Source organism: Alligator sinensis, unplaced genomic scaffold (genome assembly GCF_000455745.1).
Source record: "Alligator sinensis unplaced genomic scaffold, ASM45574v1 scaffold565_1, whole genome shotgun sequence".
Lineage (NCBI taxonomy): Eukaryota > Metazoa > Chordata > Crocodylia > Alligatoridae > Alligator > Alligator sinensis.
Window position 1 is genome coordinate 1,109,805 of NW_005842234.1, and position 19,812 is coordinate 1,129,616.

The 19,812-nt window shown below is 39.5% G+C and overlaps 1 protein-coding gene across 4 annotated transcripts in view; it reads right to left on the reverse strand.

The window, feature by feature from the left end:
• ANTXR2 (ANTXR cell adhesion molecule 2) overlaps positions 1 to 19,812 on the reverse strand; it is a 185,346-nt gene that overhangs the window by 53,984 nt on the left and 111,550 nt on the right. For all 4 annotated transcript variants that reach the window (XM_025208515.1, XM_025208516.1, XM_025208517.1 and 1 more), the window contains 2 exons: positions 17,952 to 18,119; positions 14,389 to 14,469 (listed from right to left, as the gene is read on the reverse strand). In XM_025208515.1, the coding sequence (XP_025064300.1) occupies positions 14,389 to 14,469; positions 17,952 to 18,119 (249 nt within the window). The remainder of the gene's footprint in view (positions 1 to 14,388; positions 14,470 to 17,951; positions 18,120 to 19,812) is intronic.

Genomic DNA, 19,812 nt, shown 5'->3' on the forward strand with positions numbered 1-19,812 from the left:
ACTAATGAAAACACTGTCTTCAGAGGATTTTCTTAAAAATATTCAAAGGCTGTAGGTCAGTAAAACTGTTACTTATCATCTGGTTAGCTGTCCAACAACAGCTATTTAATAAAGACAGTGTACTTAACCAATCTAAATTAGAGTGATTGATTTTCTCTTAGCATTTGTCCACCACAGTTAGTGGAAGTTGCAAAATTCATTTCACAGTGACCCCACAGGAGAAGAGTCATCATATGTATCCATATATATTTAGTGATGGGAAGCAGCATTAATACTCCATTACTTGTAATTGAATTATTTCCTTTTATTTAAAAAAAGGAGACTATATTTAAATTACATTAAGGTTGTAACAAACTATCAAAAGGTGAAATATTTAACATTAAAATGTTACAGCTGACAACTCTCCATTATATTGCACCATGGGGAACAACAACATATCAACAACAACAACACCACCACCACCACCACGGCAATATATTTTTGCTTATAGATGACATACCAGCTTGAACTTATTGGGCTTGGGCAGTCTATAGCACAAAAAAATCTCTTAGTACAATTCCTCTTTTTATATAATAAATAAAAAGACAGCACATGCCTTTCCTTAAAGATTTGAAAGTATCATCTGAGAAAGTCCCAAAAACAAATCTTCAAGATGTTAATATAGTGCCTAGGATAAAATATTACCAAGCACAAATAATCAGTAATTTCAAAATTCTCATAACTCAACTGTTTATTTTTTTCTTAATTTTTAATGGATCCATAGTTCATTATGGAATATAGACATGCAAAAATTAATTGTCAAAATAATAAAATCATTTAAAATTATAGTACAATAAAAATATCAAAGAGATACATTTAACATTTTTTTTGCTGTCCACCTGAATAACTGCCATGTTCATTTGCTTTCTACTTACTGTCCTCAACCTTGTCTGTTTGTGCTGCCAAAGCCCTTATTCTGTGACGAATTCTGTGAAAGTCACTGAACTCAGTAGTCCTAATCCTACTCCTATTCAAGTCAATAAATGCCCATTATACATGTGCCCACTAACTTTCCTTCAGTTCTGAATATGAGAGAATATTTGAAGAACATTTCACTGGGTTCCAGTGCTTCCATTCCCTATAGCCTTATTTCAAAGGTTTTTGCCTTCTGTTGCATATCTCTGGTGCAGGAGTATGGCCTTCACTTTGCAACTCAGGGGCACAAGCAGACAAGATAAGTATGTCAGTGTGGTAATGGCATTATAACCTTTTTTGCCCGAGAAATTCAAGTAGGACTAAAGTAAAAGAGAGTATGCCCTCCTCCAAGGTCAAACTGTAAATGGCACATTCCCAGTCCCATCTTGAAGCAACCTGGGCTCACTTGCCAACCTAAATGCAAATATATATTATATTGTCTGCCAAGCCACCAAGATGTTGGCTTTTTTTCCTGTTCTTATTCAGTAAGAATGTCTCAGAAGCCAAATGCAGAATTGTAGATAGTTTCAAATAAGGTTAGGTTAACAGATACAGGACTAGATTTTATAAACCCTTGCCTCCCTAAGTAAGACCAATTAAGTCACTGAGTCTACTTATGCTAGGTGTGACTGTTTGTAGGCTGCAGGATTGGTCCCTCATGCATCAACTTTTCCAATTCTTCCACAAATGATCTCATTACTGAATTATTTCACCAATGAGTCAATATTAATCACTTCTTCAGAGCTAAAATGTTTCTTGTATGCCAGCACAAGATTCCTATGAAACACCTATTCAAAATGGAATAATATGCCAAGAACATAAACTGCAATTATGGAATGCATATATAGGACATGCCTGCATGCCCCAAGTAGTAGTGAATTAGTTAATACTTTTCCAGGTAAGGAAAACAGATTGCAGTTTACTGTTTGGATCAAGGAAACATCTGAACAGTTTTAAAGTTCAAAGGTTCATTACAGCAAGAATAAAAGAGGCCTGTTTGGTTATCTGGTAAGCTTCCCTAGCAACACAGCCCTCTACTGTATGACTACTTTTACTATTTTATATATTTTAGATCAAGCACCCTGGGGTGACCTGAGGTCCTTTCAAGGGTCCCATGGGGAGCCACACAATGTTAGCACTGTTGAGTGTGCAACATGATTCACAAGATAAACCCAGAAATTTCAAGGAGGAACCCACAGTATTAAAGGCAGACCGGTTATGGTCTTTCTGAGGTTTTTCTTGCAAGAGAAGAATTGCTCTGTTATTTTTCCTGTAGTTAACAAATGAATGAAAACGAAGAGCTGACATCTTCCAAAGGTGCCATTAGGCTCAGTGCCTTGAGCCTAAAAAGGTTGAGAACTACAGTTCTAGATCTTCCAGTGTTTCTGCTGAGTGGGGACTATGCCACTTGCTGAAATAGCTCATTGTCAGGAAGTTTTCAAGATATTCAGCCCCAATTTTCCCCTTTTCAATGACTTCCCATTTTCACTGTTATACCCTCCAGAGTCTGAACTACCTTAAATAGTTCCTAACTATCTGCTTCTTTTTTTCTGTTCTCCCTAAATCCTTTAAGAATGATAATGGACCTTGCAGCTGTGTGAATAACCATGTGGTCAATATCTCAAATGACTCATGTTATTTTGAAAAACAGCACTATAACATTATGACACATTGCCCACATGCAAAAACAAACAAGGATTCTTCTGGCACACAAACACAGTAAAGATATGTTTGCACTGGAGAGTAGTAATATTCTATAACAGGAGATTGCCCCACTTCACGGTTCTATTTATTTAAATCAGAGTAAACAGTTCGTGTGTAAATAAATGAAAGATTTTCAAGCAGGAGAAATCTATAATGCAGTCTGATTCAGAATAAAATCCAAATGCCAAGACTATGTTACAGAGCTTTCTATTCTTCCCTAGTTTATACACTCAATACATAAATTAACATTTCCTCCTGCATATAGGAGTTTGGTAAACATGAGAGCAATGTTACTGGGATTTACTGCTGATCCTATATCTAGGGATGTATTGTTACTTGTCTGTTCAATCTAACTGTCCTACAGTAACTTGTTAAAAAAAGATGGAAGAAGGAACATTAACTCAAAGAAACCACTAAAGATGCAAATGAAAATGTTTCTGTTTGAAGTTAGTATGATATAGATGGTTATCAGATGCTCTTTGGTACCAGCTATTGATCTATCTATAGATAACAGATCTACAGAAGAAGAAAATACATTGATATTTTGGTAAACAGCATATTTAATAAAAAAGTAATGACAGATGGATATACTTTGCTGTCTACAGGTACACACACATATATTATCATAAAGAAATATGGTGTGTGCCCATATATACATGCCATAGTTCACAAGAGCACTTGATGCTTGTAAACATATACGTGTCTACTTACATACATAGATTTCATACGGGGGGGGGGGGTGTACGTACATCTGTACACACACACACACACACACACACACGTATGTAAGATGGCCCAAATAGCCCAAAAGAGCATCTGATGCTCATATGTAGACAGCACATTAAGGACCTTCCTAATTAATAACCCAGATTAAAGCCTCTTGGCAATCAATTAAGATTAATGACAGAAGTCATTTTCTATCCCCCCACACTCCCACCCCAGGCTGTGAAAACCCTGGGTCGTGAAACTTTAATCCTGTTATCTGCTGCCTTCTCCATCTGAAAAGCCTATAGATTAACACAGCAAACATTATCGAATTTACAACCAGCCACTCAGACAGCTGCCCTACTTTCAGCAGTTAATGGAAAAGGAACTAATCTGGTTAAGAGCGTAGGACTAGTTCATAAATCTGGACGCACAGGACAGTTAAAGCTGTCACGTCTCTTCTGGAGAGTAGCAACTGAATTAAACTGTCAGCTTTCTACTTGCTGTTTCTTGAGGGTAGTCAGCCTTTCTGCAAACTGGACTAATGAGATACTCAACATTAACATAAACCACGTCAGCCTCCACTGTACATAACAGTGGTGCCCAAGCTAGAGTATACATTTTATGATTGAGTAGGCTTAGATATATATTGCATAGTTTTCAGTCCCTGGAAGCCGTGTTCTGATTACATATAACTTTTTTTGTTGCAATGTACTACATAAAAAGATGCTTTGAGGAAACACAAAAACAAATGTAAGTTAAAGAAACAAACCCAAACCCCAAAACAAGACAACACAGCAACACATGCTCAATCTGAAACAATTATTGACAAAACCAAAATTGAAAAAATAAAATGCTCACTTCTACATACAGCTTAACCTTACAAAAGCAGCCCCTCAAAAAACCCAAACAAAAATAAAACCTTATGACACAGATACAGTATTTGATGTCTGTATAACACATTCACATTGCATCTAGGAAAAGACTAACTTCGTCTCTCTCAAATAGGGTTGGCAAGGCAGTCATTTGACCAGTCAAATATTGTCCATTGACCGGTCAAACTGACTGCAGAGTTTTTGACTGGTCAAAAGTTATAGCAATCTTACCAAAAAGCTACATGTTTGTAGTTTTCTTGACAGAAATATGATTTTTTTATTTTTTGACATTTCTTAATGGAAAGTGTTTGCTTTTTCTGTGTATTTGGACTGATTAGCAATTTGGGGGGGGTTTGTTTGTTTGTTTGTTGGGGGGGTTGTTTTGGGTTTTTTTTTACAATTTTGGACTAATATTTGACTGGTCAAATAAAGCCTACTGAAAGTCAGGTTGGGTATCTCCATGCATCCTATGCAAGAGTGGCACTGATACACAGCATGGTATTGCTTCCCCAAAAATGATTAGCTTCCCCATAAGTTGTTTATAGTACAGTAACTTTAAGACCAGTGCATCCCAAGCTTTAGGGTGACAGCACTGTTGTCTGGACCACTGAGGCTTCAAAATATAGTCTATTGTTCTGTAACAGAACCTGTAAAAGCCTATGTGGCCATAACAAGTCCACTCTGATTTCAAGGACCAATGAAGGCAGCAGTGTTTCCCATTTTTATTATGCAGGACCATAAGTCAAACTGGTGGAAGCTTCCAAAACTGTGATGACACCAAAATTTGCGTGTCTATTTATTTAGGTCAATATTTCATATGACCCTTAGGGATGACTTCTGAAGGCTGATTTTAAGCCTAGCTACAGCACTGAGCAGCAAAAAAAACAACATATGCCAATGTCACAATACGGGCACCTTCAAAATTCCTCATAAGATAAAGAAAAAATTGGTATCTGTTAATAATCATTGGCTTTTTAATGGAAAGCAAAATATTAAGAGGCAGAAGATATAGCCGTTAAGCGACTGACAGCTAAGAAATTATGCTGCTTGTATTCTCAGAATTACTTATATAGTACAGGCTTCCTCTCAAGGACTGAGCGCTGGTTTTTCTAACTATAAATTCAGAGAAGAGGTGCACATTAAGAGCTTACAGGACTGGATCCTAAGTACTAAAATAAAAGGATAAAGTTTGGACAAAGCAACACAATTTACAGTTATGGGGATTTCCCTCTTAAATATTGTGGTTGTCTAAACAGACTCGTTTGCACACATTTCTTCTGCAGCAGTTGATAAAACACAGCCCTGAGTGGATAAAACATGCCAACAGTTGGCAACACAATAGCTAATTCTTAGTTAGCAATTACTTTTTATGGTTCTTGGAAGTACTTTGCAAAAGGAGACAAATATTGTTACAGGTACAGAAATAGAGGTATAGATGTGGGAATTGCCCAGGAATAAAACAAGCCATGGTCAAGCCAAAAATACAATGCTAGTCTCCTGAATTTTAGCTGAGTGCCTTACCCACTGGGACACATGACTTTAGGTTTGATAACAACTTCAAGCTCAAATCTGAAAACATAGGAAAGGATACAGCAACCCAATTCCTATTGCCATATTCTTGAACACTGAAGTGTATTACCTGGAAATATTTAGATAAGTTGCTGATCTATTTTTGAGGCCTCAAAGAAAGAAAAAAAGAAGTTTAGACCTATATTTTGGATATATAGCTCCCACTGGAAAACAATGAAAGCCCTATAAAGTCTGTTTTCCTCTGAAAACAATGGAAGCCCCGAAATGTAAAATTTTAAGAGAAAATTTAAAAAATATGACAGAAAAAACATGCAAGCAAGTGTTCATCTGTTAATTTGCTTTTATTGCACACAATTTTATAACTGCTTTAACTATTGCAAAACATCACAGTCCCTCATATCTAAAATACAGGTAACAGTGTGTTATCCAAGTAAAGGAATATTTAAAATTATTTTAAAAGAATCTCAGTTAGCATTTGTTAACATGACCATTTCTGTTTCACTAAAACATATCAGACCTCCCTGTGTACTATAAAAATTAGCATGGCAGAGCCTGTCATGCGCATACTGAAGTCAAGGGCAAAAAACTGTCCACTGAATTTAATGTTGCAGGATCTGACCCGCTGTCAATATCAACTATTTTAAACATCGTTGGTTATGGATATTATTATTAGTAGTAATAATTAAATAAGCGTAATAACAATCTTCTAATTATGATTATTTTTCTGAGTCAATCTACATTATTAATATAGCTCAAAATATTATCCACACAAACAAAAAACACACATCTGTTTTATACGTGTACTAAATTAAAATGTTCCAGGTGATTCACTTTTAAAACAGACAAAAATAAACCAGCAAACCCTGCTGCCTCCAAAGCTTGTCCTTGATTTGAATCCCTCTATATTAAAAGAAATGTTCCTGAGTCTGTTACACCTTCTTCCCTTTAAAAAACAGGCTCTTAATTTGCACGTTGACAGACTCAGTGGCACCACTGTTATATGAGATGATGAACTGTCCACAGAAACATGCTGGAGTATTATGTAGAACAGTAAGTTATGCACTGAGTAGTCATTAATGAATGATTGAAATGAGTGCATCTAGGACTAATCACACTACAGACCAGGGCCTGCAGTTTACTACATCATTGAGAAGAACAACATTCCTGACATTATTCACAAGTGAATATAATGGTACAGTTGACTATGCCCTACAGCAGTGATTCTCAGCCAAGATGCCCTGAAACCCTAGGGTGCCAGGAAATAAGATCCTTTTAAGGGTGATGCACACTGCAGGACAATATTAGTACCTTTAGGTATGCAAACACTAACACATGATTTGCAAGATAAACCTAGAGATTTCAAATAAGAATCCATAGTTTCAAAAACATTCTGACCTGCTGTGGTTTGAGTTTCTGCAACAGAAGAACTGCTCTATAATTTTCCATTAAAAAACAAAACAAACAAACAAACAACCCCTCCCCCCTCCAACCCCAAAACAGAAAAACAGATGACAGTTAAGATCTGGAATTTTCTGAGGGGTGCCTTAAGTCTAATGATGGCTGCCTTGGATAAGAGAGAACTATTTTTTTTATCAGTTTGGAGACAGGTTTTAAGGGGAATGGTGGAGGGGTAGGAATGGAGTTAGCTCTCCCCAGATCACCCTGAACATCTTTGGAGTGAAACGTTTGTTCAGCTTCCTCCCTCCCCTATCTAACAGCTCTGTATCAGAGTTGTCAGCTGGAATGTACTCTAGGGAGTGCAGTCTCTAGATTTTTACACTAATTATCAGTCAGAGATGAACCTAACTAACTGGATAAATAACAGCAGTTATAACAGCAGTTATAAATAAATAAATAACAGCAGTTAGGCAAATATAAACTCAACTCTTTCATGGCCACCCCCAAGTGGGGACAACTACTCAGGATATGAATAAGCCTCTAGAATTATAGACGTCCTACAGACGTGCATGGTGCCTGCTCCAATCCAGCGAGTTGGAGCAGACTCAATTAATCAAGTCTGCTGGAGCACAGAGATTGAAGTACTCCAGCAGCAAAATTGATGCACTCCGGCAGCCTTCCACGTCATGTGTATCAGAATCCCGGTGTCTCTCCGTGCTGAAAACATGGCATCGGGGCTCTTTGAAATAAAACACGTTCAATGAGCTTTAGTTCAAAGTGCCCTGCTGCCATTTTTTCAGCACAGGGACACGCAAGGACACTAATACACGTGACAGGCCGGTGCTTTTGATTAGTGCCGCTCACTAGTTAGAACACCTGGTGCCACATCCCAAGCCACATGTAAAAATGGTCATAGATAGCTTCCATATCATGGACAACCATAGTCAGAATCTGACCCAAAGTGTACAAAGACCCTATGATACAAGGTAGTGCTTTTCAAAGAATTCCAGAAACAAAGACAACCTTTCTCTGCAATCAGTTTGCACAAAATAACACTCTAATTTATCATTTTAAAACTCTTCAGAAATTAAGATCCCCATTCAAAGCAGACACACTATTTTAAACTAGGTTAAATATAGGATCCAAATGCACTGTGGCATGCATCTTCCAAAGATGCTGTAACTTTATGGTAATCATCTGCATCAGAAGAAATGACCCATCCAGCAATGTACAATTTTTATATGTGCAAATGTAACTGGTAAACATAATCATCTGACATTTCAAATTTATTTTAAAATGAATAATCTCATTATCTTTCTCTGCCTCTCATGCTTCAATAAGATATTGAAGGGAAGTGAATATATATTCTGTGCAAAAATCCTATGATTTGTCTGCCTCAGAAAGGTAGGTTTTCCCATATACCAGGGGTGCTCAACCCTTGGCCCACAGAGCTGTGTAATCCAGCCAATGAGGCTCCCCCTTGGTTTGAAAATTTGGCAGTGGGAGAACAGTGGCAGTGTTAATTGCTGCTCAGCCAGATTTCTGGGCCCATGAAGAACCCTGCGGGCTGGATAGTACGGCCCTGTGCGCTAGATAAAATACTCAAAGCAACACGGGACTGATGTGGATACTCAAGGCAGTGCGGGGGCAGAGCAGGACCCAATCCAGCCAATTCACTGTCCCCATGCCACACAACCAGACTCTGGGGCCAAAGATTGAGCACCACAGCCCTATACAATATATAATTGGGCACAACTGTAGCCCAGCCTTGTTAAATAGTTACTATTATCAAGCCATGTCAGGCTGCAGGGTTTTAAGCAGAAGTCTCTACTGATGCTGATGGGGATTTCTATTAGGGCTGCGCGAAACAGCACCATTCCGATTCAACTTCCGTTTCAATGATTCAATAGAACAGTGTTTCGTTTAGAGTTTTGTTTAGTTTTGAAAGCACTGTTCTGTTCCCTTTCGTCGAAACTGTTTTGCTGAAACAGCACTGAAACAGCAAAACAGTTTCAACAAAATGAAATGGAACATTGCTGTTTCGCATGGCCCTAATTTCTACTTTAACAAGAGCAACACAGTCTTTCTAATTATTTATTATTAGATAGGGTAACCATTTATTACTTACTTCCTGTATTGTCCACAAATGGTGCACAAATACAAGGGGATGAAGAGGACAGTTCCTGCTTCAAAGAGTAGATATTCCTAAAAGCGTTTCAATAAGATTGCTCTTGGCAGTATGTTACCTGATTTTAATATAATTATTGTACTGAAGATGACTTATTTGTGAGACCTAACAGGCAGCTGTTCACAATATAATATCATGTAAATATACATTACCAGTCCTATTTGTAAAATTAATTCTGAAGTTTTAACTTACATACTTGTTCCATGTGACATGTGTTAGCATTACCTTCCCTTATAATAAAAGTATTCTAAACTAAATTGTGAAAATATCTTCTAGCTTTGAAGTAGGACTATGTTTCTTATTCAGACTATATACTCAGACTAAGGATGTTATACGGGCCTTCTATAGAATTGTTTTTATTACAAGACATGCATTTTTATGCCCTTATCTCTCAAAGACTTATGCCAACATGTAGTCCCAATGAGTTCAATGGATTAACCATGTGCATAAAGTCAGTGCTGTATACAAGTTTTTCAGTGAGTATGAACCTTACCAAAACAGCAAGGCCATCTGGAGCATGTGAAAAACCATAATGATATTACATTATTAATAAATACCTCAAAACAGGAATTTCAGAAGAGAAACAATGGCAGGCATACTCCTCCACAACGGTACTATCAAATGGTATACAAGCTCAGCTTTGCTTAAAGGCTGAGAAGGGTGATGTGATGTGGTCTGAAGGTTAACATAACCTCCCTTAAAACCAAGATGGTTTTCTGGCAGCTAATTGGTTTGTGGACTAACCCCCACAGCACTGTGGTTCTTTCTTCTCTACGTCTTTATTTCTTTAAAAAAATAAATACAAAAGTATGAATGTAGGGTAATGCATCATTTATAAATTACCTTGTTAGTGTACAAAACAAAACACTGCTCTGAAAACAAAACAAACTCCTACTGTGGACTCCAACATGTTTGATGGAAGCCCTTCAAAAGAGTTCATGGCTTAATGGAGGCTGTTTATGTGGGGACTTCGATCTGTACCTGCTGTCCCCTGTCACTCCCTGGAAACTTGGCGGCAGATGTTGCTGCGTTAAGTTGTCTCTGAAGTGGCTCTCTGCCCTCGTCTCCCAACCACAACAGAGTCAAACTATATTAGATCTCTTTATTTGTGCCTGAGGCATGTTTAGGAGCGCAGCTGTGTCCACCCCCACTCTACCTTTAGTGTTTCAGCCCCCCAGGCGGCAAATGTGAGACCAAAACTGTTCTGCCACTCTTAACTACATCTGCTGACAATCCAGCAGCTTCGCTGCAGGCTGGTGAGGACCTGAGCCTCTGCTCTAAACAGATGTCGGCGACAACCTGCTAACTCACACCTGTACAAGCTTCCCTAACCTTGTGGATTGCTAGCTGAAAAATTTATGACTCTGAGGAGTTCCAGCCACAATCAAAGCCTCTTGGCTTAAACTGTGTGCAGCCCTCTAACTGGGCCACCCTCAGCATTAGCTGGCAGTGCAGAAAAAGCAGGGACTGAGGCTGGAGTAGGGGAAGAGAAAGCTTCCTCTGCTTTGATAATTCATGCCTAAATTTCAATTACTTGATCAAGGGCTTTAATTCAGCAGTGAATTCTTCTGCAGATAGGAAGTGCTAGGTTCTTAAGCAATAAAAGAGGAAAAATTAATTTGTTTGCCTGCTATTTAGCATGACAGCACTCTGTGTGTGTGTGTGTGTGTGTGTGTGTGTGTGTGTGTGTGTGTGTGTGTGTGTGTGTGTGTGCGTGTATACACATGTGTGTCTACTGGTTTGTTTACTGACTGGAACTCACAAGAGGTAAAGCAACAGCAGATCTGCAGTCAATGACCTATGAATAAATAACAGCATGATTTTCTTTTATGCCTATAAAACATGCTGCTAGCCAGACAGAAGCTGTATTTGCTGTTTATATTTCACCCATCAGTTTAAATTTCTACCGCTTCTCTCAGCCAATAGAAGTTCAGACAGAGCTTTTTCTGCTTCTTGCAAAGGAAGACATCAGTCACCATTTTTGTGTCAAGCTCACAGAAGACGGAAGTTTGATTTCCTGCTGGTTCTAAAAATTGTCTGTATTTTTCTATGCTGGGAAAGTTTTACAAAGACACCCTTTTCATTCTTTCTTTCTCTTTCTTCACAACATCCCTGACAACAATAATACACTTAATTTCCAGCCTGCTCAACTACCATTTAAATTATCAAGACCTCTACTTAACTGTACCCCACTTACCTGGCAAATTATCTAGCTTAGATGCACAGCTGCATCTACTATATTTAATATAGGGTTTCATTGAAAATATTCATTATGAAAGTCTGTATGGTTACGAAAGAGACATCCCCTAACTCCAGCTCTCCATTCCCTCATTCCATTCCTTCCATTATTACCTCTGCCTCCATTCCAGCTCAAGTATTCTATTGCTTCGTTTAAAATAGTTCTAAACTTCATCCTTTACTGTCAACAACGAGGTCCATGCCTATTCATCTCTCATACTGTTGACATCAGCTTCCTTAATGCTCATGCTGCCTCCTTTGGGTGTACCTTATATGCTTCTGGTAGGGCCATCTTCCTCACCCTGCTCTCTCTCTATCACCCTAAGTATCATCACTTCCACAAGGTCCTGTTTCCCTTTCCTTCTCTCCCCATTAAGCTTTACTTTCCGTGTATTGTAGAGTCCTGGCCTGAGTACAAATCCTTAAGTGGTGCAGAATTTTCTCTAGCTGAGACTTTCCTCACTTACATCCAGTTTCCCTTCACCTCCTTCGCTGTACATGTGGGGAGCAAGCTCAACAGATCATGGTGTTCTGCTTGTCTTCTCTTCCCACATGTGACTTTATCCTGCCATGTAGATGTTCCCTCTGAACCCATATCACATGCACCATAAAAACTCACTCTCCTCCTTCAAACACCCCTTAAAAAACTAATTTCTCACAGCCAGCTTTTCATCAATGATCTATATTAGCCTAAACGTTAGATATATTCAATTATTTAATAAACAAAACAAATCAGAATGACCAGCAGTTTTAATAATTTCAACTTTGACAGAGAACCAGATATGCATCACTGAAACTTCCATGTAAACCTTATTTTGACAGGTTGAGTGATGCACAGGACTTTTGCTGCACAGCAATGAATCTCACCCCAAAAGCAAACATTACAAGAGGCAACTATCACGAAGTTTCACTGTTGTAATCCTTAACTTTTCATACTAATCCTGGACCCTTTGTTCACTGCTAAGCTTGTACTATGTTATACAGAATTTAAACTGCCAACTTCCTGAACAGCTGCCTGCTGGTCTTGTTGTCATGAAGTGTCAGGCACCTATGGCTCTCTAGAGTTGCTCTTTATGTATAGGCAGTTCTTAGGTGCTCAAGTCTTGTCTTATGTATCTGTGAAGGGAAATAAGGGGACATAAGCCCCTCCCCCCTTACTCCAATTATGACAACTACCTTAACAGGTTGCAGCACTGTGTAAAGAGTAACTGAGTTACAGCTACTCTTCCCCTGACACTGAGATAGGAAAAGCCAAGGCAGGAGGAGGAAAAAGATGGTTCTTTTCCACTCCCACAATACACAGTAGCCAGCACAACTAAGCCAGAACAAAGCAGGAGAACGAGTCACTACCAGCTGAGGTCTACAACAGATATTTTCTCTCTCTAGAGTAATGAAGGAACCAGAATCTCAACTGGGACTGCTTCTCAGAGACCACAAATACATAAGACCAGTGAATGAATATACAATGAGTATGTAATTAAATAATGATGGGGGTTGCATATTTGTAATCATCATCAAGGACAGCTAATTCAAGGAATTTTACCATGTAGGCTTCCTGTTTAACCAAAAAATTCCACCCCCCCAATCCCTACTTCTTTAATCTATCAAATTGAAGTAGGATAGATCTACTAAGTTAGTGAGCTATTAAGAAAAAAATAAGAGACTATGTCATTTTAAAATAACAGTCTGTTAAAAGGTAAAAGAAATGTGGAATGTAATTAATGGTGCACAACATATTTGAACTGCCAGCAGTTATCTATCTGACTAGGAAAAGGAAAGTTAACTAGAGTTCAGTGCCCTTGTATCATGTGTAGTGTTATGCACATAGAACTGAAGACAGATTTAGTCCTCATGCGCTCAGTTCTTGTAGTTGCTACAAATATAAAAAACAAACTGAAAAATGAATAATTAAGAAACTAAAGCTGATACCACATGTAAGTAACATGATGCACCTCCATGAAAAAGTGGTGCACGAACTCTGTGCCAGTCTCAGCATGTGTAAACTGGTGTAACTCCACTGATTTCAGTAGAATTATATCTGACTCGCGATGCTGACCTGTTGATCCACAGATATTCAGTAATTACCCAACAGGTCTAAGAATATAAACAGATGTGTTGCCTTTGTGCTGCCATAACATTTTTTCTGTTGACAGTTGCAGCCCTGGGACCACACCAGAGAGTGTTAAACTTGCTCTGGTGAGGTTGCATGGCTGAGACCACCAATCAGCTGACTGGTTTCGGCCCTGAGACTACACTAGAACCAGCTTTCCCTGCTTCTAGAGATGCACCCCAGAGATTACCCAGATCACATTTCTACAAATGCAGAACACATTGCCCATTGTCCCACACGATTAACAGGCAGAACAGGTGATGACTCTAAAGCAGCACAGCTGATCCATTTCAATTGGTGAGGTCCATTTATACTCTAGATCAGGTGCATTTGTGAAGTATGCTTTAGGTCACTGGGAGGAAAAATCTATGATCAATGTAATGTGTTTCAGAGTCTATCCAATTTAAAATTTTCAAAATAGTTACAAAATTCTAGTCAACTGCTGCAGGAGACAAAGGGTCTAGGGCTTTCCTTGGTTTTGGTGTTTGATGTTGTTATTTGTCCCCTTTAAAATTTAATACTGTAATGTAATTGCATAACTTTTCTTTAGCTAAGGGGAAAACATGCCCAATGCCCAGCCTTGCTTGTAATTAAAGTCCTGATTTCACAAAATCCCCTAATGTACTTATTAAACAAAACCAGGTCCCCTCACCACCATCCACTCTCCCACACAGACGCACACAAACCTCGTCTCCTTGCTGGGGTCGCATCAGAGAAACTCTGTCATACTGTTGTCGTAACAGAGCCCACAGTGCATCTAGTCGACCCTGTAACAAGGGAGCAAGTTTACTTCTAGTGTTACAGTGTACACTGGTTCATTAGGATGCATTTATTCAAGAGAGCTACTGTTCTGGGAAATCTCCCAGGGAACTGATTTACCCGAAGTCTTGTAAACATGCGAAGTTATACAGGCATAATTTCAAACCACTGTAGTTAAATTGATGCAAAAACCTATGAGGACACTTTTTGTTTAAACCTGTGGTGCTCAAGCCCTGCCCAAGATCTGGGAGCCAGTGCTGTGTCATCTGACCTGCAGAGCTCCCCCACAGGTCTGTGGAGAGCTCCGTGGGCTGTGGCCTTGCACATGGGGCCTGATCCCAGTGTATAGGGCTGGGCAGAGCTGGTGCAGAGCCCCAAGAGCCCAATCCCCACACACAGGACCGGAAAGAGGAAGATTGAGGACCCCAGAGCCCAATCTCCACATGTGGGACCAGGTAGAGGTGGCACAGAGGCCCTTGAGCCCAATCCTTGCACATAGGAATGGGTAAAGACAGTGCAAGGCCCAATCCTGGTACACGGAGTCCAATTTGATACAAGAACTAGCCGCAGGCCCCTCATCTGGCCCACGGGGACAAAAGTTTGAGCACTAGGCCTGTGCGAAGTAGCAAGTATTCGCTTTGGATTCGGCTGATTTGGAGAACAGTGATTCGATTCGGAGATTTGAATCACCATCCCAATTCGATTCAGCTGAATCAGATCCGAAAGATTTGGTGCCACTTCAGAGATTTGGCCATAGACTAAACAGGCAGCTGATACAGCTGCCTCCAGCTGGTAAGTCTGCTAGGGTTGGGGGAGGGGCGAGGGATTGGGGCTAGGGCTGGGACAAGCTGCCTAGCCAGAGCAAGGGCGCATTACTTGGGGAGAGGGGCGGGGGGGCCCAGGATACAGGCGTGGCAGTGCTGAGTGGGGGCTCTGCCCTGCTACTGCTTGCCCAGCTGGGGTGAGGGGCAGGTTGTAGGTGCGGCTCACTCCGGGAGGAAGAGGGCAAGCAGCAGCAGGGCAAAGCCTCCACTCTGAGCGCCGCCACACCCACATCCATAGACACTAGGGCTAGAAGGGACCTCGTAAGATCATTGAGTCCAGCCCCCTGTCCCAGGGGCAGGAAGTCAGCTAGAAAGTCAGCTAGGGTCAAATGATCCCAGCAAGATAAGCATCCAAATGTTTCTTAAGTGTCCAGGTTAGGTGCCACCTCTGAAGGGAGTCTATTCCAGGCTTTGGGGCTCGGACAGTAAAGAAGTTATGTCCAGCCTAAAACCGTCTTGGAGGAGTTTATGACCACTGGACCTTGTCATCCCTTGGGGTGCTCTGGTGAACAGGCATTCCCCCAGATCCTGACGCACAGACCTTATATATACTGCACACCCCCTGCCCCTCTCCCCAAGTCTTACACCTCCCACCCCGGCCAGGCAACTTGTCCCAGCCCCAGCCCCAATCCCTCCCTTCCCCATACCCCTTTCCTTTCCCAACCTCAACAGACTTACCAGCTGGAGGCAGCTGTGTCAGATGCCTGTTTAATCTACAGCTGAATTGACGAATTTTTTCTGAATTTTTTTCTGAATTAATTCAGAGCTTTTAATTGGTCCCGATTCAATTCGGATTCGGAGATTCAGTCCCCACGTTGGGCCAAATCTCCTCTGAATTGAATTGGCTACCAAAGCTTTGCACAGCCCTATTGAGCACCCCTTGTTTAAAACATGACTAGTTCAGTGTAGATGAAATACAGTTTTAAATACAATTTGAAGCTAAATCAATACATCATCCTTAACACAACACTGTTGACAAAGGGATTTGTACCAGTATAATTAAGCAAATACAGTCCTGTAATGACAATCAAAGAGAATTGCTTAAATGGGTCAGTGTCATGAGAATTTTGCAGTGCTAAAAGTCCTAGTGAAGGGGGAGAGCAGCCAAGCATTTCAGCCTGCAGCCATTCCCTCTCTCCCATACACAAACTGGGACTGAGCTCTGGTCTTGGGGAATTACAATTCTTGCCTTCCTTAGACTGGGGTCCCCCAGGTATGGGGAAAGCACAGGGGGCACTGGTTACATGAGTAAAAGGTAAGGTGTAAATTTAAATTTCTTATACCTATGCCAGGATACTTATTCTAAAATAAGAGGCCCCATACGGCAAGTTACATCAGTATAATCACAACTGTACTTTTTATTGTGTGCGTGCGTGTGTGCGCGCACACACACACACACACACACACACACACACACACACACACACACTTTGTACTAGTCATCTGGGTGAAAAAAACAGATGAAGAGAAGAAATCAAATGACCTCATTCTTCTTCTTAACCTTGTCTTCATTCATTTAAAACTTTTATGGTCCTTAAAGATTTTTGCTTAACCAAGGTTGGTGTTGAACAGAGCATCCACCACATCCTTCAATAGCTGTATCAGCTCAAGAACTCAGAACTTAAGCTTATCCACTGAAAATGTTTATCTTGAGTAAAATGACCATGTCAATACATAGTTGCCATTTTAAATCCATGCAATGGCTAGCAAAGGAAACCAGGCTGTCAAAATGGCAGATTTAACTCTGACCCGCAATTAAAAAGAAGAATGTCCTTTAAATCATATTTGTTTATTCAAATAATCATGTTCCAGGAACAAATGCATTTTAAAATAGTTTGTGCAGATTTTGTAAACTACATTTAGTATTTAAAATTTATTTAGTCCTCCGAAAATGAGATAACGAAACCATGGTGACTTCATTAAGGCTCCTATCAAGGAGTATTCAAGTGCAAAGGCCAAGGAGACAAGGCCAGGAGATTTCAGTTTGGTTTTACACCCACTGCATGTGTAGATCTGAGCATATAAGTTAGACCACAATGCAATCAGGATTTTTTTTGTCCAGTAGTCAGATATCTACCTGCCATGACAGTATATACTTTTGAGAAGTTGCTTACTGTGGCTTTCAGTTTTTGGAGGAAAATCTCTATTTGATAATACTGTCATTAGCAACCACTTATTTTCTTCTCTTTGTGTCAGGTTTGTATATTCTTTCACTCTACCCCTTTACTTCATGTTTATCTTTTCTAATTCATAATGTCTATTAAAGACTATTTAGCAAAACCACTGCAAGCTGTATACAGGAAACTTTAACATTTTTAAAGAGTAGACAGCTGAATATTGAAATTAGAGCAAATGCCAATAAAAGGGATTGATTCTGCTATTCTTATGTTGATTTGCACCCTACTATAGGAGTAGTCCCATTGATTGAAGTGGTCATGGTGTAAAATACTATTAATTTGAAGAAATGGTATCAGATTCTGGAATAGATTAGCAAAGGCTAAATTTAAGGCTAAAACAACATGAGTAGAGCCTTCCAACCAAAATAGTTCTATTTATTTTAATGGAATTATTTGTACAGGAGTAGTATAACTAAATGACAAACTCTGGCCTTTAAGCACAAAAACATAGCGAAGGTATGCACAGCCACCTGAAGATTAAAAGATTACCTTAATTGGAGTGTACCACTTCTCCTGAATAGCTGGTGAGGTAGGCTTGGATTTAGGAGGTTTGGTTTGAATGGGAATATCTGGTTCTTCTGGTATTGTCACCACAGCATTTTTGGCTTTCTCTAACCTAGCTCCTTCTTCAGTGGATCCTTTATCACCCCAGCGAACCTAAACAAAATGAGTTAAGGGGATTAGAGTGGACATACAGAGCATACCAGACAATAAAATTGACTGAAAAAGCTGTGCATTACAAAATATTTTTCAAGGAAAAGAAAATCATTAAAATGTTCGCCAACATTTTCCTGTTTTGCAATGAGCTCTCTTTGAAACATTGTAAAATATCACTTGTTAGTTCTCAATACTGAAAGAGACAAAGAAATTGCTAAGGAGAGGTTGTACCATATGTCAAAGGACAGCTGTGACAGGACATTTGGGAAATCTTCCCTTACTGAGGATATAAAACTATAAGCTCAAGTTGTGATGAATTTTGAGATATCAGAACTTAATCCTGGTGTTGGTACAGTACACTACATATTACCCAACCTGGACCTCAGACCACTGTAATTATTGTAAAAAATCCTACATTTTGAGGAAAGAAAGAATTATTTCAACAGGATTTAACAAGAGCTGTTGGAACCTGCTCAGAGGCTTAGAAATTTAGCCATTCAGTGGAAGATAGAGAGTGGACAGGATACAGATGAGGTAGTAAAATATTCATGATAAATGCAATGTATATTGTGTTTCCACAATTCACTGCATAATTATCACCATTACCTCAAACATAGAATACACAGAGATATTTTAAATAGGAAGAAAAGTTGTATTACTGCCGATTGTGAAAACAGCACCTATTTGTTTCACAGTGTAAAGCTGCAGAGAATGCTCTGAAGAAACAGAAGAGCAGAAATACTGGCTATTCAAATACAACTTCTTGCATCACTATAGAAATCTTAAGTGTCTTTCACCATTTATATATTTTAGTGGCAATTTAAATAGTTGTGTTTACTGTACATGACTAAAAGAAAAAAACAGACCGCTTGGTATTTTCTCATCACAGGTACATATACACGTGCAATTAATGTTATTTGGCTTTACTACACAGTACATTTACTGCACAGTAAATTTACTACCTGTGTATGCACTACCTGCATATGCAGGTAGTAAATTTACTGTACAGTAGCCTAGTTTACTGAACAGCGGGCATGTCTACACAAAATGCTTAATGCCCACTGGACTAGAAAGCTGAACTAAGTGCCCATTGGACTAATTCTACTACAAATTAGTGTAGCTGGCAAAAACCATGCTAATGCATAATAGATTAGTCCAATGGACATTAAGTGTCACACAAAAAGCATTCACCTGCCCCATATACAGTGCAATAACAATCTCTGATGATAAAGGATTCCTCAGATTGGAGATATCAGCTGGAAGAGGGAAAAATAAAAGGGGAAAAAGCAGTTCTCTTCTTTGGGTAAGTAGTTGCGAGCCAACACGCTGCATACAGCTTAACTAAGTTTTAGGGACTCTAAGTCAGTTTTGTAAAAAAAATCTGGCAAAGTACCACTCCTATCTAGTGTTGGTCTGAATAACAAAAAAAGAAACAGAAAGAAAATAACTAGAGGCAAGATGCTCAGTGTGCAATTCAGCACTAAACAACTGTGCTATATCTGGAGCAGGGAGCTTATGAACTGGAGAGTTAAAATAATCCTCTTGGTTCAGCTTCTCTGGGGAAGAAGCTAGGTCCATGTCTCTTGTTACTCATACTCTGACATGATGGCATCACTATAGCATTGGCAAAGTTGCTGGTGCCAAATGAGAGCTCCACCCAGTCCCCTCCCCTTTCTCACCATGGTAAAGGCTC